We start from the raw sequence: 26598 nt of genomic DNA, 5'->3' as shown, positions 1-26598 counted from the left end.
AGAACCATTGAGCTACCTGGCATTGCATTTAAGGGGTTCTGCACACATTTGAAGAATTCTGGGGTTGTGAGGGTTTGATCACTAAATCAAACATTTAAAAAATGATAAATTAGGCTAACAGCAAAAGACTGAAACAGCCTTTTCCTCGATTATCAGCTTGTCACAATTACTGATGGGGAACTGGGACAGAAGACCACCACTCCCCCCTCTTTTTTTTTTTAATCAGTAGGGCTTATAAATATTTTGTTGAGGTTTTATTTATTTATTTATTGTACGCTTATATCCCACATTTTCCCACTCATGCAGGCACAATGTGGCTTACAGAAAGTTAAGTAAAATTACAAAGTAGGCAACTTAGAGAAGTATAGAGTTATATAAAACTGGAAAATCTATGTAAAGAACAAAGAAGCCATTGATAAAAAGCATATTGCAGCAACTGTCAATAAATCAATTAGCATAATATGTTATAGCAAAGCTTGTTGGCTTAGGTTAATTGTTTAAAAAAAGATTTGATATAGTATCTTGGGTAATCAAATCAAAGTGGTTTACAACATCATCCAGCTCTACCAACAGTAATAAATTACATAACACCTATAGTATAGTAACAAACTACTACTACTTATTACTTCTATAGCACTACAAGGCATACGCAGCGCTGTACACCATACAAATAAGTACCTGTATATGTAAGCCGCATTGAGCCTGCCATGAGTGAGAAAGCGCGGGGTACAAATGTAACAAAAAAAAAAAAGACAGTCCCTGCTCAAAGAGCTCACAATCTAAATAGGACAGACAGACGGAACAACTAAGAGGTAAGGGAATTAAAGAGGTGGAGATAAAAGGGTACAGGGCAAGTGAGTAGTGGTTAGGAGTCAAAAGCAGCGTTAAAGAGGTGGGTTAAAACTAAAAGTTTCATCACCTTCAGATCCTTGATTACCATCACCCTAGGGTCTCTCTCCTGAGTTGAGCTTACCAATCTCTCCCCTCCTATCCGGTATATCTCTTTTGGGTTTCTGAACCCCAAGTGCATCACTCTGCACTTCATGTTAACTGCCAGACCCTTGACCATTCTTCTAACATTTGAAGATTCCTTCTCATGGTTTCTACTCCCTCCAGTTTAATATAAATTATCAATGGTAATAAATTACATTAGGTCAATACATCCCTCCTACCGTCCACTTAATAGAATATTTTCATATTCTGTGTTGGCTTTTTCTGTAACTCTGAAATTTCTGACTACAGATTGTGTATGCTATTGTGAAGGGAGAGGAAAGCAGTAATGTGTGTGTCAATAGGAAGACAGGGAAAAAGCAAAAGGAGAAAAACCCCTATGAATGTATGCAAGTCTCAGGGAAAGGGAGTAGGGAAGACCAATCCAACAAACTACAGAAGTGAATAAATATACCTAAAGTAGTATTTATTAACAGACCAAAAAACAGCGATATATCCTGGTCAATTATTTTCCATTTAGTTTTCCATTCAGATGGGTAGTGGAGAGGAGGGTGTTTAGATGGGGAAGCAGATGAAGAGATGTGGGAAAGTGAACGGTGAGTGTGTTAGAATGGGAGAAGGTGAGGTATTCTATGGATGTGGTTGTGGATGAATGGTATGAGAGAGTTATATAGGTATTGTATATGTTGGTTCCCATGAAGGGAGGTATAGGTGAGAAAGAAAGTGAGACCACCTTGGTTTACAGAGAAGATGTGAATGTTGGAGGTGCAAAGATTAGAATGGAAGTGGAGGAAGGATCTCTCCCTGACTAATAGGAGAGAGTGGAGGAAGAAAGGTAGTTGGTTGTAGTAGAGATATTAGCTAGGTAAGGGGATATTTTTCTACTCTTATTAAAGGTTCTGAAAGTGAAAAGAGTTGTTCTCTACACTGGATTGGTTGATAAGAAAAAGTACGTTTACAATGTCGAAACTTCCCCAATGGGGACATCACTCACAATTTTTTGTACATAAAGTGGAGGGTTGTGGGTTCTGGAAACAAAATCAGGAGTCGAGGTGGGTGAAGGGGAAAGTAATAAAGGAGATGTATTGGAACAGCTTGTATGTTCATTGGTTGAGGGTCTTCTTAAGATCCTGAGGGGATTAAGGCCCACATTTTGTTGACTACATCTGTGTTGTATAATGCTAGTGAAGGCTCTCCCTGGGGAAGCATTGGCACTTGCAGTGGATTTGGTTAGGTGGCCTTTACAGGAGGAGATAGTTCCCAATAAATTGTGACAGTCAATCATCTAACTCGTTTTGAAGAAATCAGAGTTGGACCCACAGGACTGCATGAGAGTTATAGGTCAGTTTGGACCAAGATTTTGGAAAACACTATATTGTACCAACCAAATACTTTTTTGGAGGAATCTGATGGTCTAGCAGAAATTCTAGCAGGGTTCTGATACAGTCACAACACTGACATAGTACTGTAGGCTGTTTATGATGATGTTTTACAGTATATGGATAGGGGTGAGAAAGTGGTCGTTATGGGAACAGTAGGGTAAACCATGGAGTAGTTTAAGTCCTTTCTTCAGATAGGACTGCATGGGTAGCTATGAATAATAAGTTGTTGGCTCCCATCAGGTTTTCTTGTAGTGTTTCACAGGGATTGCGTTTGTCACACCTGCTTTTTAACATCTTTTTACAATCAACTGGAGGAGTTGATAATAGCAGTTGGTTTTTAAATGATTTTTGTATGCAGATAATGTACAGTTGGTTTCCCCATTGTAAAGAGATTGGGTACAGACCCTAGAGAAGTTGGATGAGGGTCTGGTGACTGTCACACAGTTGTTAGTATTGAATGCTCAAAAAAACTGAGATACTTTTTTATAGGAAAGGAGGAGGAGGAGGTAGGGATTCAGGTGGTGATACAAGGGAAGAAGAAGTGAGAGACCTGGGGTTTTTTTTGTTTTTTTTTTTAAGGTGGTCAGGAGAGAGGTAGGTCATGATCAATATGGTCTGTGTATGGAAAGCTAAGGATTATGTGGAAGTTGTACTTTGGAGTTGGAACTGTTTGGGTAGTGGTACAGGCCCCCATTGGGATATATACGGGTCTCATGGGACATTTGTTACATGCATATAGGTGGACCAGAATGCAATGACAGGACTCATTTTACAGAAATCGAGATGGGTTGTGGTGACCTTGTTATTAAGAGAGTTGCACTGGTTACTGGTGTGAGAATATATTTTAACTTGCTCTGTATTTGCATTGCATTGCAGGGCTTTGGGGGATGAGGGATCCAAGTGTTTAGCATAGAATCTTGAGCTGATGTGTTCAAGTTAGGCAGTTAAGATCTAGTCAAGGGGCTAGAGGAAGTTTTCTCTAGGGTGGTTCCCATTATACAGGACACCTTACCATGGAGTTCTGATTGGAGAGGAATTATGGGGTATTCTGGAAGAAATTGTCTCTTTCCTAAATGGGGAGGTGGCTGTGCAGGAGAGGGGTCTGCTCCTTCTATACTTCTATGGGACAAGAAAGAGGGTGGTGGTTATTTATGAGAGGGGTTTCTATTTATAGTTTTGTGTATAAATATTGTTGATTGGGGGGTTTGGGAGGGAGATGGGTTCTATTTTGGTGTTGATGCTAATTGTTAACTGCTACAAGTGACTGCTATGAGGCTTGTGATTGGTATGTAAGATTTTTAAATTAATATGTTTTGGACACATCAGATTTATTGATTACCAGCTTTGGGTCGTGTTTACTAAAGTGAGGTAAAGTTTTGCACTTACTGCATGTTAAAGGCAAAAATGAATGTGTGGTAGGTGCAGAGCCTGTGCACTGACTGTTGGAGGTGTTGTCAGCATGTTCCCATACAGTTACCATATAGAAAAGTTCTTTACTGCCAAAAGATCATCCCGAACATTCCTTGATTTGCATTTCCCGAACTGTAAAGGTCTAAAATACAAACTAATGCACGCGACAAACTTTACCTACCTGAGCACACAGTTATGGAACGCACTACTGTGCAACTTAAAAACGATCTACGAAATAACGAACTTCCGCAAACTACTGAAGACCCATCTCTTTAACAAAGCATGCCACAAAGATCAACCAATATGAATATACATAACTCCCCCACATATATCTAGAAATGTATTTTAATATCTGCTTGTTATCCTATTATTATGTTTTATCATTATCATGTTGTACAAGATCCTTCTGTACTGGCCTAGTGGTTAGGGTGGTGGACTTTGGTCCTGGGGAACTGAGGAACTGAGTTCGATTCCCGGCAGCTCCTTGTGACTCTGGGCAAGTCACTTAACCCTCCATTGCCCCATGTAAGCCGCATTGAGCCTGCCATGAGTGGGAAAGCGCGGGGTACAAATGTAACAAAAAATAAAAATAAATGTCTTTTTAATATATTTCCACTACTCATGATGTATTGTAAGCCACGTTGAGCCTGCAAAAAGGTGGGAAAATGTGGGATACAAATGCAATAAATAAATTAAAAATTAATTTTATTCACAGTTGATGTAATGCACTTATTGCCTCTATTTTAGGAGATGGTAAGTGTATCCACGCGAACTGCAACAGCAGCAGGGCATGACAGAGTACGGTGTGCTAAGTGGAATGCACAGTCTACGCCCATAAACCCACCCATCACCCTATAACAGACTATGCAGTTAGCTTGTGAATTAATGCACACTGTTACATCAGTGTGGTAATTGTTAGCACACTCGTGTATTAACAGTGTGTGCTAATTCATGCACTAACCACTTAACTCGCTTTAATAAACAGGCCCTTTGTTTTACTTGTAGAAATTTAGTTAGTGGTTACCTCTCTCTGTACATGTCACTGGCATACAACAGATAAAAAAGCAGGGTAGTAGTCCACTTAATTCATTCAACAGCGACACAATATGCTGTCCCTCATCAATTTTTGAATCACTTGTACAGTTACTTAAAAGGACTTCTAAATTATTTTGGCAGCAGCTGGACTGTCCAAATGACTAATGTGCCATTTAAATCTGATTATAGCAGCTGCACGGGTTACTTTCGGCAATGGCATAGCTTGTATGTTGTCTGCAGCCATTTCAGAGGCCAGCAGCACATATGGCTGGCAGGACGTGATCCGTATGTTTAAAGGACTAAGCTTTTGGGATAACTTTCATTGCTTCCACTCTGCTGCTTGTTTGCTTTCTTCAGCATATCTTAAGACTAGGGATGAAAATCAAAGAGGCGCACAGTTTCATTTAATAGCATAGATTTCTCTTTGTTTAATATTGGGATTTCTATTTTTTATACTACTTTAGGAAAAGAAAGACATCAGTACTTCTAAAATATCTCGAAGTGTGCTGAAATTTCCATGTACTGTGAAGTGGAAAGGTGATGTTCTCCTGTCCTCCAGCAGGTTCTCTGGTTGAACAAGAAATCGGCTTCCTTCAAAATGTCAAAAACAAACAAATCGAAGTCGGGGTCCCGCTCATCCCGATCCAGATCGGTATCCAGATCTCGTTCTCGTTCATTTTCCAAGTCACGATCACGCTCCAGGTCTATTTCACACCCAAAGAAACGCAAGCACAGGTAAGTACTCTTCTGCACGGTCAGTCTTCTGTGTTTATTTAATTTATTAATTTGTTCTCCCCACAGAAACAGTTTTTTAAAGTATAAAATTGTACATGTTGTAGCTGTAGAATAAGGAATTATTGTTCACTTATGGATTGCATTAATCTTCTAGTGACAGGACCTATAAGAATTCTCATGAATAAAAATAGACACGCTTCAGGGCATAAAGATTTCACTTAATGTGCCTGGTATTCTGCAAGGTTTATTTCTAGTAGTTCAGAACTGCTTCAGATGGAGACTATCCCTGCATTCACTGATTTCTTTGGTATCAGCATAAGAATCACATATGGTCATTTCAATGGCCAGGTGTATGTCAGCACTTAAAAACTGTAGAGATAAATTTAATATTAGTTCTTCATCCAAATATTAATCAGGCAGGGGTTTGGTTTACTTTCGTTTTCTGAATTGAAAATCACATAATTTGTCATGTCTGAGGTGTTTATACGTTTGCTATGTTGCTAATGGATTGTGTCAGAATAGTAATTTGTGTTCTACCAACATCTCTGACTAAAGCCCTCCTCCTGCATACACTTTAATAAGGGCTTCTTTCTGTAATTTTGAAGCACATGGCTATATTTGCCTTGTTGTCAGTTTGTGTCCCAGCATTCAGTTTTTGCTTAGGTGGATGTCTTTAGTAATTGAAGTTTGTCCACTTCTAATTAGGAGCATATGATCATTTGCTTTCTGAATTTACTGTTTTGACGCAAGTCTTAGCACAGCCATAATGTCTTTAAGAAAATATTATGTTTGCTCATGTAATCCTGATTAGGTGAAGAGAAAAAATAAAACAAAACCAAGTGGTCTGTGTAGGTCAAGTGTAGAAAAATAAATTAGACCTAAATTAAAATATAAAAAAGTTTTGAGATCAATATACTCAACTTAATTTGGTTCTACAAATGTATCAGCTCATTGAGCTTAGCCCTCTTCAATCATCTACCTCCAGACAATTGTTTATAGAACTTCCACCATTTATATTTCACAAGTAATACATTAATTCCTCTAGGACATCCAAAAATTAAATTAATGCAGATTCTTTAGTATGCTGCTCTTAGTTAGAATTACACTAAATCTGAACACCTATTAATGCCATTAACCTCTAGGAATGAATCTACCCTTAATTTAAATGATCCTATCCTCCCTGAAAAAATGATGCTAGGTCAGTGTGACCCAAAATGGCTTACATAACTGTTATATATTTTTATGTGAACTGTACAGAAAAATAGATTTTTTACTAACAGTGGTATGGAGGCCACCAGTCTGTAATTGGATACTTCATTCATGCTAGACTTGGGGTTCTTAGGAATGGGGTTGAGAATTAGTTTGCCTTTGTCTTTAGGGAATAAGCTTTGAGACAACATAAAATAAGACAGCTAATGAACAGGTCAGGTGCCGACTTCAGTAAATAGGTAGGGCACGCATTGAACAAGCAATGCAAAGATGAATGTTTGGAGTGATAGAATTTAACTGAATTAAGAGTTGGTGGAGAAAGGAAGACCATCTGCAGGTGAACCTAGGGAAGAAATATTTGAAGAACTAAGTTGGTCGGCTAAGGTAATATTAGTACCATCTAGCTTGTTTCTAATTTTAATAATTTTCTGCTCAAAATAACTTGCAAGTTGGTCTGTAGATAGGATAAGTACATTGATTTTGGCTCCTGAATGAGTATTTAGCATGGAATTAACTAAGGAGTAGAGCTTTCTAATGCTAATTTTGGAACCACCAATATGCTTCACTTAGTAAGTTTTAGCTTTAATTGCAAACCTTGTATTCCTTACATAGTTTTCTCCAGGAGGACTAATTTTACTCGTTTCTAGACATGGCCCAGATTCTTTCTTGTCACCTGCATTTTCTCTTTGCCTCTAGAAGTTCCTCTTAACTATCTCTCAGCAGCGTCTCTCCTAGAAATTAAGTGATAACAAGTTTCTGTGCTTAGACTAGGCTGAATTCCCAGAGCATGGCTTCTTATAAAATTTTTGATGTACTTGAAGCATGGCTGATGACTTTTGCTAGTGGCCACATTGATCATTTTTTTCTAAAATGATCAGTTGTTGACTTCTTCATCTCTGCCGGTTGTAGAGAAAATCTTTCATGGCTGCATTTGAGAAGTATGCTCCTAAAATAAAAAATCATTTATTCTGCGTGCGAGCTATCGCGCGAACGCGGTCTCCTCTTTTTTCTGTGTGAAGAGAAGGTGAGCGTTTTCAGTCTCTCATCAATCGCCCAGTTCAAAAAGAGCTTTTGGTGCCTTTCGGCTATTTTTTCCTAATTTTCCGTTGTGGTTTTCTTGTTTTCTTCCTTTAAACCCGTTCTTTGTTTTCTTAGTTGTATTTTGCCCAGGTTTAAGTTTCCTTATTTTTGATATCATAGGGCCTATTTTTTTAGGCCTTGACTGCCGTACATAAGTATTGCCATACTGAGACAGACCGAAGGTCCATCAAGCCCACTATCCTGTTTCCAATAGTGGCCAATTCAGGTCACAATTACCTGGCAAGATCCCAAAACAGTACAATATATTTTATTCTGCTTATTCTAGAAATAAGCAGTGGATTTTCCCCGTCCATTTTAATAATGGTCTATAGACTTTTCCTTTAGGAAGCCATCCAAACTTTTTTTAAACCCTGCTAAACTAACCACTTTTACTACATTCTCTGGCAACGAATTCCAAAGTTTAATTACACATTGAAGAAATATTTTCTCCGATTCGTTTTAAATTTGCTGCTTTGTAGCTTCATTATGTACCCCATAGTCCTAGTATTTTTTGAAAGAGTAAACTAGCGATTCACGTCTACCCATTCCACTTCACCCATTATTTTATAGACCTCTATCATATCTCCCCTCAGCTGTCTTTTCTCCAAGCTGAAGAGCCCTAATCGCTTTAGCCTTTCCTCATAGGGAAGTCATCCCATCGCCTTCCTTTCTTTTTTTCTGTGCCTTGCCCCTTTTTAGGCACCATTAAGTCGTTTATTTTGGCCGACGAGGTTTTCCCATCCATGTCCACAAAGATTCCCAGTGGCTTCAGATGAGTCTTATGGGATCCCCTCTGAACCTCTCCACCATCTGAAAGGAGACAGTCTCCGCCAGAGATCCTTTCATTCCCATCTTTTGTCAAGGAAATGGCTGATGCCATTCCATTTCCTTTACAGGTGGAGGATGAGTCCAGGGCCAAGATGCATCTTGTCTAAGGAGGCTGTGACTGCACCCCTCCACAAGGTACTGAAGGAAGTCCTCACCAGGAACTAGGCGTCCCTCTGTCGGTCCCTGTCGTGCCCAAGAAGATAGACACCCAGTATCGGATCCACATTGAACCTGGTTTTGTAAGGCCTCAGTTGCCTCATGATTCCTTGGTGGTGGAGTCAGCTCTCAAGAGTCAGGAGTACTAGGGACTATTCTGCGGCACCCCTAGGCAGAGAATCTAGAACCCTGGATTCTTTTGGGAGGAAGATGTACCAGGCTTCAATGCATATCTGCCATATACAGTCTTATCAGCTCTTCACTAGAATTTACTTGCAAATCTCAATGAGACAGCTGTCAGACTTGGCGGATACGCTCCCTCCGGAGCAGGCTGACCCTTTTCACCAGTTGGTCAAGCTGCAGAAGGCGTTTCGAAAGTTCTTGGCCAGGGGAACTTACAACACTTTTGATGTGGCATCCAGGATCTCTGCTCAAAGTATAGCAATGCACAGACTCTCATGGCTACGTGTTTCTGACTTGGAACATTCTATTCAGCAGAGGTTGGCGGATGTCCCTTGCCGAGGGGATAACCTTTTTAGAGAGAAAGTTGAAGAGGTCACTGATCAAATCAAGAAACACACTGAATACCATCTCTTCTCTCTCCCGCCGGGTGCCTTCTGCGTCACCTCCTCATCTAGGAGGGTTTTTGGCAATCCACGGAGCGGTCCCTACTGCTATTCTAGGCGTAGGTACACTCCTTTGGCTCGTCAACCTACTTAACCCCAGCACGCTCATTCCTGTCAACAGCGTTCGCCTAAGGCCCCAAACTTCTAGTGGGAAAGACTTTGTTGAAACTCAGGCAAGACCATTGAATCACGATTCTGATTGTGCCGTCCTGGCCGTGACAGATATGGTTTCCTCTTCTTCTGGAATTATCCTCTGAAGAACCGTGGAGTGTTTTCCGACCCTCATCACACAGAATTGAGAGGTCTCTTCTACATCCCAACCTCCAGTCTCTGGCTCTTGCAGCTTGGATGTTGAGAGCCTAGAATTTGCTTCCTTGGGTCTTTTGAAGGGTGTCTCCCGAGTCTTGCTGGCTTCCAGGAAAGATTCCTCTAAGAGGTGTTACTCTTTTAAATTGAGAAAGTTTGCTGTCTGGTGTGAGAGCAAGGCCTTAGATCCCGTTACTTGCCCTACACAGATCCTGCTTGAATATCCTTCTACACTTATTAGAGTCTGGTCTCAAGACCAACTCTGTAAGGGTTCGCCTTAGTGCAAGTAGTGCTTATCAACTTGTAGAAGGTAAGCCCATCTCTGGACAGCCTTTAGTTATTCTTTTCATGAGAGGTTTGCTTTTGTCAAAGTCCCCTGTCAAACTTCCACCGGTGTCATGGAATCTCAGTGTCAATCGCACCTAGCTGATGAAAGCTCCTTTTGAGCAACTGAATTCCTGCTATCTTAAATACTTGACCTGGAAGGTCATTTTCTTGGTGGTTGTTACTTCAGCTCATAGGGTCAGTGAGCTTCAAGTCTTAGTGGTGGATGCACCTTACATTAAGTTCCATCACAATGCAGTATTCCTCTGCACACACCCTAAGTTCCTGCCAAAGATGGTGTTGGAGTTCCATCTGAATCAGTCAGTTGTCTTGCCAACATTCTTTCCACGACTTCACGCCGTCCTGGCGAAAGCAACTTGCACAATTTGGATTGCAAGAGAGCACTGGCCTATTATATGGAGCAGACAAGGCCCCACAGACAGTCCACCCAGCTTTTTGTTTCTTTTGATCCCAATAGGATGGGGGTCGCCATCGGCAAATGCACCATTTCAGTTTGGCTGGCAGATTGCATTTCCTTCACTTATGCAAAGGCTGGGCTGGCCTTGGAATGTCATGTCACAGCTCATAATTTCAGAGCCATGGCTGCGTCGGTAGCACACTTGAAGGCAGCCTTCACTGAAGTCATTTGCAAGGCTGCGATGTGGTCTTCAGTCCTGCCTTGAACCAGGATACCCGTGGTGACAGTCGGGTCGGGCAGTCAGTGTTGCAGAATCTGTTTGGGGTCTAGAATCCAACTCCACCCTTCCAGGCCCGTTTTATTCCATTCATACAGACTGTATATAGTTACAGGTTAATATGCTTTACGTCCTTGCCATTTTTATTGTTTTGAGTGAGCCTGGATGCTAGAGATTCCCCACTTGTGAGAATATTGGAGACTGCTTGTCCTCGGAGAAAGCGAAGATACTTACCTGTAGCAGGTATTCTCTGAGGACAGCAGGCTTCACATTCTCTTACAATCCTGCCCACCCCTCTTGGAGTTGTCTCTTTGGTTATTCTTGTTTTATTTTTGCTTTTGTATTGAACTTAGGAGAGCACATTTGTGCAACAGGCGGGAAGGCACTTGCGCATGAGCGGTTGAGCAAAGCTCTGCTTTTTACTTTGGCAAAATGCCAGGCTTTGTGTATCAGTGTCACCCCACTTGTGAGAATATGAAGCCTGCTGTCCTCGAAGCATACCTGCTACAGGTAAGTATCTTCGCTTTTCTTGTAGGCATAGAAAGATAAACTACTTTTGAAACTTGAATCCAAAAAGTGAAGATTTTCATGATTGAACATTTGGTTGATGAAGAGTGTGTTTAGTTTTGTTCTATGCAATCCATTCTCCTGTAGCCTAATGTTCTGGCCCCCATCTTTCTGATCTGAACAGTATGGCTATGCTTATATGTTATGTCATCCTTGATTACCTGCTCTGAATCATCAGTCTTGTTTTCATTACCAGTCTTAGCCACTGTCATTGGTGATTTCCATAACAGAGCTTGTTGGTAATTCATAATAGCAATAGAAACAGAAAATACATTGGTCCATGTAATGTGTGAAAATGTCACATTTTAACATAGGGGTCCTCTTTCTAAGCTGTGGTGAAAGGAGGCCTGCGCTTGTGTCAATGTGTGTTTTTGACTCACACTGAGGCCCCCTTTTACTGTATCGGGTAAAAGGCTGCCCATTTTTGGGAAAAAGAAATGGCTGTGCGGTAAGTGAACCACTTAACCGCATGGCCATTTCAGTGGGGAGCCCTTACCACCACCCATTGATATGGCGGTGTGCTCCTGTGCTATTTTAGCAAAGAGTCCAAATGTTTTGGAAATACTGTGATCAAACGAGGGCCCATCGGATCTTTTCTTGTAAAGTAGGGCTGTTAAGGGAATCTGTGAAGTGGAAAGTGGGACATAGGGATTTGAGGATGGGGTATAAAAAGGGAAATGATAGAAGCTCACGCTGGAAAAATAGAGGTGATGGCATAATAATCAGTAGCTGTACCCTGGAGATTGAGAATTTCAGTGAGATTTGATCTTCTTGTGACGGGGCAGTAGCTAACCCTGCCTTGATCTCATAATAGCTCTCTGCTTAAATATTATTGGTGTTCATTACTTTGGCGGCCAGACGGCACAAAGTATAGGTCAGATTCAAAGGACTGTGCTGGCAAGTGGGGTTTTCGCAGTCATGGTAAGGTGGGAGCTTGTTTCCCTGTAGGATTTTAGATCTGAAACACATCTGGAAAAGAAGTGCAGAAATCGCCCCATGAGCTAATGAGAGACTGATTTGAGAGCTGGTTTTGTCTTTGTTCATTGCACATCTTGTTTTTGAACAGTATACTGTGTTTGCTGCAACTAGTCATTGTGATTCCCACTGGGATAGACACAGGTTGCCATTGTTTTTAATCTTGTTTACTTCAGTTTTGTTTTCGGGAGCCACTACCACCTTATTCTGGTGTCATCTGTATATTTTTCCCTTTATCTGTTGCCTGATATTTCCCTCTGAGGCGCTTGGAATGTTAAAAATTTGGAAGCCAAATCTTGTGGTGGAGTAGCTTAGCAGCCTACATGGGACAGATTAAAAGTGAATGATCCAGCCCTGTATCTAAAGAACCTTTTGGAATTACTTAAAACTCATCAGTTGTTTAAATGTGCTATGAGAGAGAGGGGAGAATTAAAGCCATTTGGAGGCAGTAGGTCCCTATCTAGTAAGTGGTAACAGAAATTCAATAATCTCCTGGGGACACCTGAAAGAATTATAGTGCAGCTTGGATCACCGATTGTAGTCTGCTCAGATTTAGCTTTGTGGCTGATCTCAGCGCTACTACTTCTCTCTGATATTCTCAGTATTATTTTCGAATGAAAACATATATAAGGTAAGTCTGAGCTTATGTTTCTGTATTATTTTTAAAGTAACTGAAATCTCTCTTTAAGAAGGTAAGCGATGTATATTGGAAAAGTTTAGATCTGTTCCAAATTACACTGACGCTAATGCTCAAGAGTAGTATATTCAGGGTGTCTATTTTAGGTTTTAATTGATAAACATAGATAAAACACCCCTGATGCAACAAAAATTAAAATAGATGTTTATTAGATATGCAGTGGAAAAATAGCACTTTTTCACCCCTTGTCTGGCTTTTCTTGTATCTTTCACTTTGTTTTTGTACTGTTCGTGTTTTATCTCAGAAACTTATGAGAATTTCAGCTAAAAAGCAGTTGACTGGAAGACCCTTTTTGAGGGATTTTTGAATGATTTTGAAATGATACATTTACTACTACTACTACTATTTAGCATTTCTATAGCGCTACAAGGCATACGCAGCGCTGTAATTTAGCAGTGCTAAAACAAATGGTTAACGGTGGGGTTAAAATGAAAAGCCACAGTAACAGAACAGGAATTCTGTTGTGTGCTGGCCCTGATTTTCTAAAGGATTTTTTCTTCAGATGCTTCATATTTTCTTTTTTTTTGGTGGTCATGTTTGGTGTTGCGAGTCTTGGTGGGAAGAAATAAGAGGAAACATGGGTCAGTCTTGTAAGAATCAAATAAGAGGCTAGCGAGGCTTCTGTAGTAGCCTACCAGCAGAACTAGAGGAAGCTACACCAGTAACGTTTTAAATATGCTCAAGACAGATATAGAGAGAGGGCAGTGATTGGAACGAGGTTTGAGAGGCTCAGTACAAGATATAAAGGGGAAAGATGGTATTGGTTTAATATTGTTCAAGTGTACAGCGCTGCGTACGTCTAGTAGTGCTTTAGAAATAAGTAGTAGTAATATTGGGAATTTATTTGCTCACCCATCCAAAGTAATTGAGAGCCAGAGAAGATGAGAACTGGGTACCGTAAAAGAGACCAATCAATTCTCTGCCGTCATCTCCCATGTTTGTTTAGTATAATTTATTTAATGGCGCCCTCTTGTGTGAGAAGATTGAATATGCAAATTCTTTAGTTTTTCACAAAATGGTTTTAAGGCACACTTAACTGGTTTATATGGATAGCTAGGTTGAAATCTTGAATTTACTGCTGCATTGGTTATCAAGTTTAACTGTTACCATGATTCCAGGAATCAAAAGAATGTGAAGTTGTTGAAAATTGGGAATGTGACGCTCTTTGACCATCTGGATAATAATAAAGTGTTGCCCAAGTATACTCCTTCCCACACTATTCCCCCAACCACAAAAATATTTCTATAGAACAAAATAAATTCACCTTTTGAACACTGAGAGAGTAATCTTATAAAGCATTTTCTGCTTTATGTGCGGAAAGAGGCTTTTATAAAATTGTGGAGCCAAATACCAAGGTACAATCATGCATACCAACAAATTGGCATGTTTTCTTAGGCTTCCACGGCTGGTGTCAAGATCTTTGTAGCTGGCTGGGTTGTGCTGTGTCCAGGTAAGTGAAGAGAGCCACAGCATGATGCCTGAAATGTAGGTTTCACTTACTGGATGTGGCACAGCCCGAACAATCACAGTGATCAAAACTGCATGTTCTTAAATGTGCATGATGTTTAGATGTTCCTGGGGTGGAGCTGCAGCATACGTGCATTTTTTGTGCAATACGTAAGTACATGCAAAGGGAACGTGGTGCACATGTACACCTTCAAAGCAGATGTAAACTTGTTACCAGGGATAGTTTGCAGTGCTTATTTTATAAAGACACATAGGTGCCTCTGTTGCCTTTATGCAACGGATATCTTTTTGAAACTTTTACTTAGGTGTTCCGCTTTAAAATTATCCCCTTATCCATACATTCTCTGACCAATATGCTGCTTGTTTCTGTACTTCTTGGAATTTTCTTACTGTAATACATCTAAAGATCCTTAACTATTGTGATATTTACTCCGCATTTGGAAAATTATGCACTCTGATCAGTGCTGCTTTATCATTATTCTTTGTTTGTAATTTCTTGCTAGTTTCTTTGATCAGTTGAAGGTACTTCCCTTACTGTCATAAATATTGCTTCTTAAGAATTTTAAAACTAATCTTACTAGGCAGTTGGTTAGAGGACTTTGGATGTGTAATCTCATTTCCGCCTAACTGAATTGGCTTTTCTTTGTTCTTTTCAGTTCTAGATCTCGTTCAAGGTCCTACTCTCCAGCTCACAACAGGGAAAGGAATCTCCCTAGAGTGTACCAGAACCGAGATTTTCGTGGGCATAATCGAGGATACCGGAGACCTTATTATAATTTCCGTGGTTGGGGAAGAGGATTTTACCCACGGGGCCAACATAACCGAGGAGGTTATGGGAACTACCGGCCTAACTGGCAAAACTATAACCGTCAGCCCTACAGCCCTCGGAGGGCTCGATCACGCTCCAGAACCCCAAAGAGGAGGTCCCCTTCTCGATCTAGAAGTCGTTCAAGAAACTCTGATAAGTCTTCATCAGACAGAACAAGGTCATCATCTTCCAGGTCTTCCTCCAGTGTGGAGATTTCCAAGCGCAAGTCTAGAAAGGAAAAAAAGACACAGTCCAAAGACAAGCGAGGGTCTCTCCAGACTTCTATGGAAGATGATTCCAAGGATCCATCTAGTGCAGATGGTAACACTAAAGCAGCAGAGGGATCTAAGGCTTGGGAGGACATGACCTATGACACTAGCCCCACAGCACAGCACAGCTCGACGGAGCGTGGACCCACACTAAAAAGTTCTGTCCAGTCTGTGGTGGTGAGGCGCTGCTCTCCCCGCTCCAGCCCTTCACCTCAAGGTTCAGCCTTGCAGAGTGGCACATCATTTCGGGTGATGTCTCGGCAGAGTCCCTTTGAGCATAGCCTAAGTCCTCCAAAGAAGAGCCCCTTAACTAAAAGTCCACCAATACTAAGTTCAATCTATGGTGGTAATCAGAAAGAGGAAGGGAGATCTGGTGAATCATCTGGGCTAGGAGGGATCACTTATTCTAAAAGGTATGTTATGTTTTCTTTGCCGAATATCACACCAGTACAAATAAGCTCTGTGTCCCGCTCACTTCATGATGTGTGCTGTGCCAATTATGTGATGCTCTGACATTGGATTCAAATTACCACACTACTAAACTGAGAGAAATCTCTTCATATATCTAGTTTCTTAGGGCTGCATAGGTAGTTTATACATGCGTGATTGAGGCAAACTACTCCTCTTAGTGATATTACTAGAGTGATTCAAACATTTCGGCCTCATGGAACTTTCTTGCAATGAATTTGAAACTATTTGCAAAACAGATTTTAGTGCAGGGCCTGGAAAATTTTCTTTGGATTTAGGAGTCGGCCCAAAAATGTGTGAGCTAACGGCTCAGCCCTCCTCCCTCTCTCCCACTGTTTCTCTCTTCCCTCTTTAGTTCCTGATTTACTAAGGCCCCAAGGAATAAATGAAAACCTAGTAAAAGCAGAACCTTGATGCACCCTTGCAGGCCACTTGCAAAGATATACATCCAGCAGCCCCCCCCCCTCCCCCCCGTCATCGCCTAGACTCTCTTAGTCCATCCCTCTCCCTAATCCCACTATCTCCCTCCTTCCAGTAATTGGCTGCCAACCCAGCCAGCTCTCAGCACCCAGGAAATCAGTCCCCCTCCCCACCTCAAGCTTGCCTTTACCACCCAGCAAGACAGGCACTCCCCCCCCCCCCCCCTCACAAGACAGTTACCCATCCAGCAAGCTAGCCAGTGGTTCCCTAGCCTCTACTCCCACAAGCCAGTCAAACTCCCATACAGCTTTTACCCCAGAAAGGCGGTCAATCTTACCCCAGTATGCCAGTCACCCCATAACCCCTGTCCTCACCTCTGCAAACATCAGACCCCCTTGAGCTTTTGTACCCCAGTTAGCCAGTCAGCCCACCCTCCCAGCACTTATCATCCCTCAAGCTACAGTGATTCCCTTCTCTCAGCCTGTACCTGCAAGTCTGTTAGTGATCCAAGACCCCTCCCCAGCTAGCTCTCAGATGCACTTACCCTGTTGTCTGGCTACTGCAGTAGGAGCTTCTTCCCTGCATTGCATGACTAGGAACTCTCATTTTGGTCTTGTGAGCAGCGCAAGAGTTTAGCACAGAGCTGCATGGCCCACGGAGGAAGAAGTGCCTGCTCAGCCAGCTGAAAAAAACGCCTTTGTTTTTGTTTTTAAACGAGCCATAGAAATCTTAGGTGCCAGAAGTAAATGTGTAGTCACTCATAGTGACCTGGCTTCTGGAATTTGTCAAGTCCTGTTTAGTGCATTACTTGACCTTTGAACTTTAAAAAGATAAGTTTTCAAACAGTTTCTAGGCTCCTTGTTTAAGAAAGTTAAATGGTGAATACACTGCATGTTGTCAGCAATATGCTTTTCAGAATTTAATCAGATATTAGACGTATTTAGCTTCTTTAAAATTTACTGGTTATCTTATCTGTTACTTATAACAATCAGATTAACTGTTTCAGATGTGTCATGAATGTGTATGGTAAATTTTCCTCATTAAAGGCAAATTACATGACAGATTCCTATTGTGAAAAATAAGACCTGGGCTATTAGAACCTGTAGATGGGGAGAAAAAGTGCCACTATTGAGCCTTTATTGGGTTGTCGTGTTTTGTAGGAGCACAAAAGCTACAAAAATGTTAACACATTGTTGTCGTTTGCCAGAAAATATAGATGCATTCTGTTCAATGTGTGTATTTAATAATTTATTCCAAAAAATTTGACACTTAAACTGCCACTGGGAACATTAGAAATTAAATATTCTAATGTCTCAACACCAACAGTTTTCCAGTAAAGCTAAATTTTCAGCCAGAGTTTTGAATGTTTTAAATTTGAATCAGAGAAACACCAAAGTTAGACTGGTCTCCATTGACACACGGTTCTCAAATATAGTGCTACTACATACTCCTTGGAAAAGACCTAATTAATAAAGAGTGATTTTCACTGAAGTACTTTATCCTAGTACTGTGTTCTTGCATGCTTTCTGAGCTCCCAGTAATCCTGTTGGCCTATGTAAATTTTTTTCCATTACGTAGCTTCTTACTGTTCCAGAATCTGTGGGATACTTTTGTCCATCAACCAGCAGGTGGAGGTAGAGAACTAAAAACTGAGCTGAGACATACCTCTCTTGGCATCCAGTCCAGTATTTTCCATCTCCAGCTGCTAAATGGATACACTTTTCAGCCTCTGGTTCTGAGTGACTTGCTTCTGGTCCAGTTGGTCAACTGGTCCCCAGTTGAGTTTTGTGAGGTGGCTTGATTCTGCAGAGTCATATCTGGAGGTCTTCAGATCCCTATCTGTGGTGCCCTGCAAATTTACTTCTGTCTCTTCACCTCTCCCCGTTTCCTATGGAGCTCTCCTTTTCCAGCACAACAACTTTAAAAAAAAATGAAAGGAGAAGGAAAGAGGTTTGCTGGAGAGCATGGGACAGAGTGTCGGGACAAAGTGTCAGTCCTGAGCCTTTCCTGTCTGTGGTAAGTCCGACTAAAGTTTGATTCAGAAGCTCTTGGAGGGCTGCAAGGGGAGGAATCTTGACTCACCACTTGGAACACATTGTGCTGAACTGGTGACAGTCGGGGTGAATGGCGACTCCTGTGGAGACAGTTAAGCTGTGTTCCTGCTGTGGGACCTGGCCGGTGTTGTGACGTTGCAGTGTACGCAAGCTGGGAATCCCACAGGATGCAGCTGAAATGGTCTGCGGCAGCACATCTTCGGATTCACCTCAGCATCCTAATATGCTGGTGTCTTTGGGCTCTCTGGCAGGGCCAGTGTGCAGTTTGATGCAGAAGAGTACAGGAACGGGCGCTATTTTGTTGTGGCCAACTGGCATTGAGGAACAGGCTCTAGCTAATCACACGTAGAGCATAGCTGCCATTTTACAGCCTCAGGGCCCAACAGAGCATTTGGCTGCATTGGGATGTTTCTTTTCGTGGGAGTTTATATTGGTCTTACACTAGGCCTATTTACTGAAGCAGGGACAGACTTGCTGCAAGATTCTTCAGTTTTTTACCTTGCTACCCCTCCAGCTCTTGAGATCTCATCTAGACCTCCAGGAGTGGGCAGATGAGGTTATCTCTGCTTCTCCCTCCTTATCTGATGTGGCCTCGGTCTATTCAGAGGAGCCATTAGTGGAGGGAGAGCTCCTAAGATCCATCTTAGAAGTCACCACCCAAGGAAGAGATCTAGGTGACATAGGTCTACAAAATATGTAGTGGTATAGAACGGGTAAAAGTAAATCTATTTTTTTACTCTTTCAAAAAGAACAAAGACCAGGGGACACTCAAGGAAATTAAATGGAAATACTGTTAAAACGAGCAGGAGGAAATATTTTTTCATTCATTGAATAGTTAAGCTCTAGAGCTCATTGCTAGAAGATGTGGTAACAGCAGTTAGTGTATCTGGATTTAAAAAAAGGTTTGGACAAGTTCTTGGAGGAAAGGTCCATACTCTGCTATTGAGATAGGCATGGGAAAAGTCACTGTCTCTGAGATCAGTAGCATGAATCTTTCTACTATTTGGTATTCTGTCAGATACTTGTGACCTGAATTGGCTACTGGTAGAAGAATACCGGGGATGGGACGACTTCCCTATGAAGAAAGACTAAGGAGGCTAGAGCTATTCAGCTTGGAGAAGAGACGGCTGAGGGGAGACATGATAGAGGTATATAAAATAATGAGTGGAGTGGAACAGGTGGATGTGAAGCGTCTGTTCACGCTTTCCAAAAATACTAGGACTAGGGGGCATGCGATTAAACTACAGTGCAGTAAATTTAAAACAAATCGGAGAAAATTTTTCTTCACCCAACGTGTAATTAAACTCTGGAATTCATTGCCGGAAAATGTGGTGAAGGCGGTTAGCTTAGCAGAGTTTAAAAAGGGGTTGGACGGTTTCCTAAAGGACAAGTCCATAAACCGCTACTAAACGGACTTGGAAAAATCCAAAATCCCAGGAATAACATGTATAGAATGTTTGTATGTTTGGGAAGCTTGCCAGGTGCCCTTGGCCTAGATTGGCCGCTGTCGTGGACAAGATGCTGGGCTCGATGGACCCTTGGTATTGTCCCAGTATGGCATTACTTATGTACTTATGTACTGTGCTAGATGGACAATTGGTCTGACCCAGTATGGATATTCTTATGTTCCTAGGGTGGGCTCCCTGGTTATGGCTGTGACTAAGAAGACCACCTTTGATGGTGGAATGGGGCATTGCCTTAAAAGACCTACAGAATAGGAAGCTAGAAGAGTCGTCGAAACAAGCCTTTGAAGTGGCCTCTTTGGGCCTTCAAGAGACAGTGTGCAACTTGTTCATGGCAAGAACATGCCTGAAGTGGCATCTGCAGTTGGCAACACAAGACGGGCACCATAACGGCCCAGCTGGAAGCGGGGCTGACCTATTTGGCAGATGCTATGTATGACATCTTACAGGATTACGGCCCACAGTGTGTCTTTGGCGGTCATGGCACTTCGGCAACTCTGGTTGTGGTACTGGGCAGTGGATGCAGCGTCATTGTCATGTCTAGTTAAAGTGGCCATTTGGAGAATATCTCAGTAACTTGGTGAAAGAACTGGGGGAAACAAAGCCACAGCGGTTGCCAGTGGACAAGCCAAACACCTCTGGTCATCTGTCTTCAGGGGACTCTCGATCTTGATTTGGAGATATCAGACAGCACCGGCCTGGTCGTCAGAAGTCCTGCTTTCAGGCATGGTAATCTTCCTTTCTTGCAGATATGAAGTCCCTTTTTCAGTCAGCTAGAGTGCCCCATGCCTCCAGAGCTTCGCATTGATACAAGGCTGGTCCATTATTCTCTTCCTCCGGTGGGAGGATGTCTTTAGGAGTTTCGGGAGGTGTTGGCCAAAATCACATCAGACCAGTGGGTTCTGGATATTCTTACAGAAGGTTACAAGTTGGAGTTCTCCCATCTGGTTGCTCCTCTCTTCTTGCCAAGGTGGTCAAGGTTCAGGTCACCATAGGTTCCTTGCTGGCGCTTTGGGACATTATTCCATTTCCCCAGGCTAGGGATGATTGGGAATGGGATGGTAAATAAGACCGAGAATATTATAATGCCTCTGTATTGTTCTATGGTGCGACCTCACCTTCAGAATTGCATTCACTTCTGGTCGCTGTATCTCAGAAAAGATATATTGGAATTAGAAAAGGTTCAATGAAGAGCGACAAATGATAAAGATGATGGTACTCCTCTCAAATGTGGAAAGGCTAAAGAGGTTAGGGCTCTTGGAAAAGAGACAGCTGAGGGGAGATATGATTGAGGTCTAAAAATCCTGAGTGGTATAGAACGAGTAGAAGTGAATCGACTGTTTCAAAAACTACAAAGACTAGGGGACACTCAAGTTACATGGAAATACTTGTAAGCAAATAGGAGGAAATATTTTGTCACTCAACAAATAGTTAATCTCTGAAATTCTATGCCAGAGGATGTGGTAACAGCAGTTAGCTTATCTGGGTTTTAAAAAAAGGTTTGAACGAGTTTCTGGAGGAAAGGTCCATAGAGGCATATTTTCAAAGCACTTACCCTTCCAAAGTTCCATAGGTTTCTATGGAACTTTGGAAGGCTAAGTGCTTTGAAAATATGCCTCAATTGTCTGCTATTGAGATAGACATGGGGAAGGCACTGCTTGCCCTGGGATTGGTAGCATGGAATATTTCTACTATTTGGTTTTCTGCCAGGTACTTTTGACATGGATTGGCCACTGTTAGAAGCAGGATACTGGGCTAGATGGACCATTGGTCTGACCAGCTCCAGCTTGGCCCTGGAACGGACCTGTTTCAACTGCTTCAGGGCCAACTACAGAAGACGTCTCTTGCAGCTCACCTGGATATTGTGCAGTTCTTATGGGGAGCGGGCCGCATGCAGCCTCCCTTTCCATACCCTGTGTCCAGAGAATCTTAATTTAGTCCTTCGGGCTCTTCAGAAGTCTTCTTTTGAGCTACTCCAGAAGGCTTCCTTGAAAGATTTTATGCTAAAAACAGCATTCTTGGTGATGGTGGTGTCAGCACATGGGGTTTCAGAGCTTCAGGCTCTCTCTTGTCGGGATTCCTTTCTTCACTTTTCAGAGGTGGGGGGTCTCCCTGTGCACAGTTCCTTCCTTTCTTCCGAAAGTGATATCAGCATTTCATCTCAACCAATCTGTGGAGTTACCATCCTTTTGCAGAGGACAAAGAGGCTCAGTATTCTTCCTTGAAGCTTCTCAATGTGTGTAGAGTCCTCATTAGATATCTGGAAGTCACAAATGAGTTTTGCATATCAGACAGACTGTGCTTTTTGGTAAACAGAGGCTTGGCCTCATGGCTTCTAAGCCCATGATTGCTAGATGGCTAGAGGAGACTATCATGTCAGCTTATTTGCTTATGGGGAAGCAGGCTCCTCAGGCCTTATGGGCTCATTCTATGAGGCATACAGTGACATCCTGAGTGGAGACTACCTTATTGTCTCCGGCTGATATTTGCAAGTTGGAGGTTTGGTCGACGCTGGAGGCGTGGCCTAGTGGTTAGAGCACCGGTCTTGCAAACCAGAGGTGGCTGGTTCAAATCCCACTGCTGCTCCTTGTGATCTTGGGCAAGTCACTTTAACCCTCCATTGCCTCAGGTAGAAACTTAGATTGTGAGCCCTTCTGGGACAGAGAAATATCCAGAGTACCTGAATGTAACTCACCTTGAGCTACTACTGAAAAAGATGTGAGCAAAATCTAAATAAATAATAATAATACCTTTGCCAAGCACTACAGAGTGAACATTGCAATGTGCTTTGGAGCCAGTTTTGGGTCTTCAGTCCTCAGGGCAGTGGCGCCAGGATCCCACCCACTCTAAGGGCTGCTTTTGAACATCCCATAGGTTCTGGAATAGTGGGAAGCTACGTAGTGGAAGGAAATATTAGGTCTTAACTGATAATTTTCTTTCCATTAGCCCTTCCTAGTATTCTAGAGGCCCTCCAAAGGTTTCTGAGTTGTTTAGTCGGTGCAAAGTAATGGGTTAGATAATGACTATTACTTTGCATGGTGCTTCCTGCATAGCTCTTGTTCTGTACAAGTTGTCCAGAGATGAGAGAGGTTCTCACGTTTGCTCGTCTGGTTAGTGTTAGGTTAGTAAGTTGCTTAAGGTTATTGTGTTTATTCCAAGTTTATCCTTACTGCTTGTCTACATAAATACTGAGGAGCTGAACTGGATGCCAGGAAAGAGATATCTCAGCTCATTTTCTGTTCTCTGTCTCCACCTGCTGGTTGATGGACACAACTATCCCCCAGGTTCTGAAATAGTGGGAAGGACTAATGGAAAAAATTTAACAGGTAGCTGTTTAATTTCTCCTTTCTTTCTTTTCTAATCAGGTGATTTAATCTTCATTTGGTAATGGATAGTACATTATCGTGTCCCTACTGGTTTGGGTAACAATAAATACATTAATCCCCCATATTGTGCAGGTTCTCAATTTCAGCCAAGTGGCCATGAAGGAACTTCTTAACTCATGGCTAAGACCCTGTGCATGGTTTTTACTTAAGCTGAGAGCTTGTTTAAATATACTAACCCACCAGAAGATTGGCGTTATCTCTCAGAAAGGTGGGAATAAACAAACCAAGCCCTGCCTTGAGAAGGAATAACTTTATTTGTCCTGAGAGTGTAAAGCACTATTATTTTTAATCGTAACGCTCCCACAGGAGTTATTTGAGCTTTGCTGGCTTTTGAGCTAGCTACATTAAAGAGCACTTTTTAAAGTAATATGTTTTTTTTTCTACTTGTTCCCTTAAGTATTAAAAACATATATGAGAAATAACAGTTGCATTCCAGGGTGAGGGAAGAGCACCCCTGGGAATCTGTCATTTCTGTCTCTTTGCACCATCACAGAAAGAACAGTCAACTTAACCTCTGCATAGCAGATGTGGAAGACACGTTGAAATGCAAATGGTGTACGGGATGCTTTCACTGCTCATTTTAGCAATGCTGCAACTAATTCTGAACAAAGCTGTTTGATTCTCATAAAAATCAATTGGCATAACCAGTAATTATCTTTTCTTTCATAAGCAGTCCTTTACCCATTTCAAAACTTAACACAGTTCGTTTTGCTATTTTTATGTTTATTTTGTGTTTGTTTACAGTGGAAAGAGATTTGTTTTTAGATCTTCTTGGACATTTGCCTCAAAAAAAAAAAAAACCTAAAAAAACAAAACTTGAAATAGATTTTGAGGCTTTGTATTTCCAGTTTGTATTGGTTTTAAAACTAATTGCTCCCAAGGAGACAGCTCTGGTCTGTAAAAATGTTCTGCTGAAAGCAGGTCTGTAAGTGGCTGAGCAGTTTGGCCAAGACCTTAATTTTTACCCCTGAACTATAACAGACAACCAGCGGGTAAGTAGCTTCATTTCCTAATTGCACCAAAACAGCTATCATAGTTCCTCTCTGGCTGCCCACCCCCAAAATCTCATCACTAAACACACTGCACCGCTCTAAATATGCACTGTAAGAATTTCATCACCCATTCATCAACGGGAAAGTTATTCTAACTTATTGTTGTTGCATGTACTATTTAAAATCAACTCTTGCCTATGGAAGAGGGCAGTATTACTTCCTCTGAAGATGGCTAATACTATATAAGGGTTTCATGTTCTTCAGCTGGGAGACAAAACTGTATGTTCTTTATTACTAGAACCTTCCTTCAAACATCACTACCTTCATGCATACAGTTCCAGCGTTATCTTCATGGGTATATTTTGAGAGGATAAAAGTTGAGTTAGAAGATATGTTAAAATCTTGGCTAGGTAAATTTAATAATAATATACTTTAACACTTACACAGTTTTGACCAACAGGTACTTCCTGGCATTAGTGGTGGGGAAGAGGGTTCATTTGGCTAATGTGAACAGTTTTCAGCTCATATTGTGGGACCCTAAAGAAAGGACCATTGCTAGAATACAATACAAGACAGGGTTCTCCCCCCCCCCCCCCCCCCCCCCCCCCCAACAGTACGTATCTCTTTCTTCTTTGATTTTATTCCTAATTAAATATTTTTGAGTTTGTGGGTTATGCTTAGATTGAAAGCATTCTTCTGTGGTTCTAGCTTCCTCCAAGGACATGCAGGAGAGCACATACTCATATATGGGTGACATCCAATGTTCTCTCTAATTACATTACATTTCATTAATCTGTGAGCACTTCGATATAAACACAGGCATGTGCACATGTACAAAAAAAAAAAACACAGGGAGATTGGAAAGAATTCCATGAGGCATGTTTTACATGATTTCCTACTTGTTCATCTGTAGTTTAACTGTATGTTTATAGCTACTCTGAATTTTACTCAGTTACTGGACAGTTAGTACAGTGTAAAGGGAACACTGCTCCCCCTGTACAATATAAAAAAGAACTTATCTTTGAGAGACTCTAATAATCAAGTCAAATTGTTCAAACTTTCCACATCCCCCCCCCCCCCCCCCCCGGGTCAACGATGGCCAGCGTTTCGCTTAGCTGCTTCAGGGTCCCAGACGGCGGGACATTTTTCTGTTGACAGCACTCCTAATCCTGATCATGACAGTTGAGAAGGATTAGGAGTGCTGTCAACAGAAACATGCCCTGCCGTCTGAGACCCTGAAGCAGCTAAGCGAAATGCTGGCCATCGTTGACCGGGGGGGGGGGGGGGGCATGTGGAAAGTTTGAAGAATTTGACAATTATAAGAGTCTATCAGAGATGTGCTTTTCCATATTTGTAATAATAACTAATAATGTTGACATTGAATGCTGAGGGACAGCAAGGACTGTATTATAATGATAAAAAGTGATGAAAGAAACAAAAAAACAATAATATTTTGGAAGGTTTTTGCCAATGATGGAGAGATTGTTTTGATTATTTCAGCTCTCTAAATCTTTTGAGTTTGAGCTCTGTGAGGCTTTTCCTTCCTTTTTTGATCATTTCAGCTCTTTGAGGGGTCATTTTACTAAGGTGCGCTGAAAAATGGCCTGTGGGTTTTGGGCGTGTGCAGAATCATTTTTCAGCGCACCTGTAAAAAAAAAGCCTTTTTAAAAAAAATTTCCAAAAATGGACTTGCGGCAAAATGAAAATTGCCGTGTGTCCATTTCGGGTCTGAGACCTTACCGCCAGCCATTGATGTAGCGGCACAGAATCCTTCAGGCTGTACAGAAAGTACTGGAAGACCCCCCTCTCTGCAATCCATTCATAAGAAGGTTGACCTCTGTGTAGAGGCCAGAAGGCTCCTGGATTCGAGAAGCTCCAGCTTCCACAATCCATAGTTGTCGAATCTGCTCTCAAAAGAGCCAAGAGCTCCAAGACCCACCCTTCGTTGCCACTGGGGACAGAGGCTCAGACCTTGGAGTCGTTTGGGAGGGGGGGGGGGAACATTTCAGAATGCTATGCTACTGTCCCACATTCTTACCAGCTCTTCATGAGCATGCACTTGCAGAACTTAGGGGCCGATGCTAAAAACTACTGCCAGTGTTAACATGCGGTTAACACTGGCTTTGCTTGCACATTATACAGCACTGAACGCTCAAAGGGCTTGAGCGCTGGTGTTAACGTGTGCTAAAGATGGCCGCAATTTGTGTTTAATGGCTGTTAATGAGGTCAATAAATATTCCTTTCCAATGAACAAACAAAAGCTCTGCAACTCACAGAAGGAAATGCTGCCCCATA

The 26598-nt window shown here is 41.8% G+C and overlaps 1 protein-coding gene across 5 annotated transcripts in view; it reads left to right on the top strand.

The window, feature by feature from the left end:
• THRAP3 (thyroid hormone receptor associated protein 3) overlaps positions 1-26598 on the top strand; it is a 97693-nt gene that overhangs the window by 23080 nt on the left and 48015 nt on the right. For 4 of the 5 annotated variants that reach the window (XM_030218092.1, XM_030218094.1, XM_030218090.1 and 1 more), the window contains exons 4-5: positions 5341-5513; positions 15100-15933. In XM_030218092.1, coding sequence (XP_030073952.1) covers positions 5377-5513; positions 15100-15933 — 971 coding nt within the window. In that variant the 5' untranslated portion in view covers positions 5341-5376. Of the gene's footprint in view, positions 1-5337; positions 5514-15099; positions 15934-26598 lie in introns of all 5 variants that reach the window. The other variant, XM_030218091.1, reaches the window with a different exon arrangement.

The sequence above is a fragment of the Microcaecilia unicolor genome, chromosome 11, assembly GCF_901765095.1.
Source record: "Microcaecilia unicolor chromosome 11, aMicUni1.1, whole genome shotgun sequence".
NCBI lineage: Eukaryota > Metazoa > Chordata > Amphibia > Gymnophiona > Siphonopidae > Microcaecilia > Microcaecilia unicolor.
Note: the sequence above shows the minus strand (reverse complement) of the source record. Positions and strands in the feature narration are given on the sequence as shown.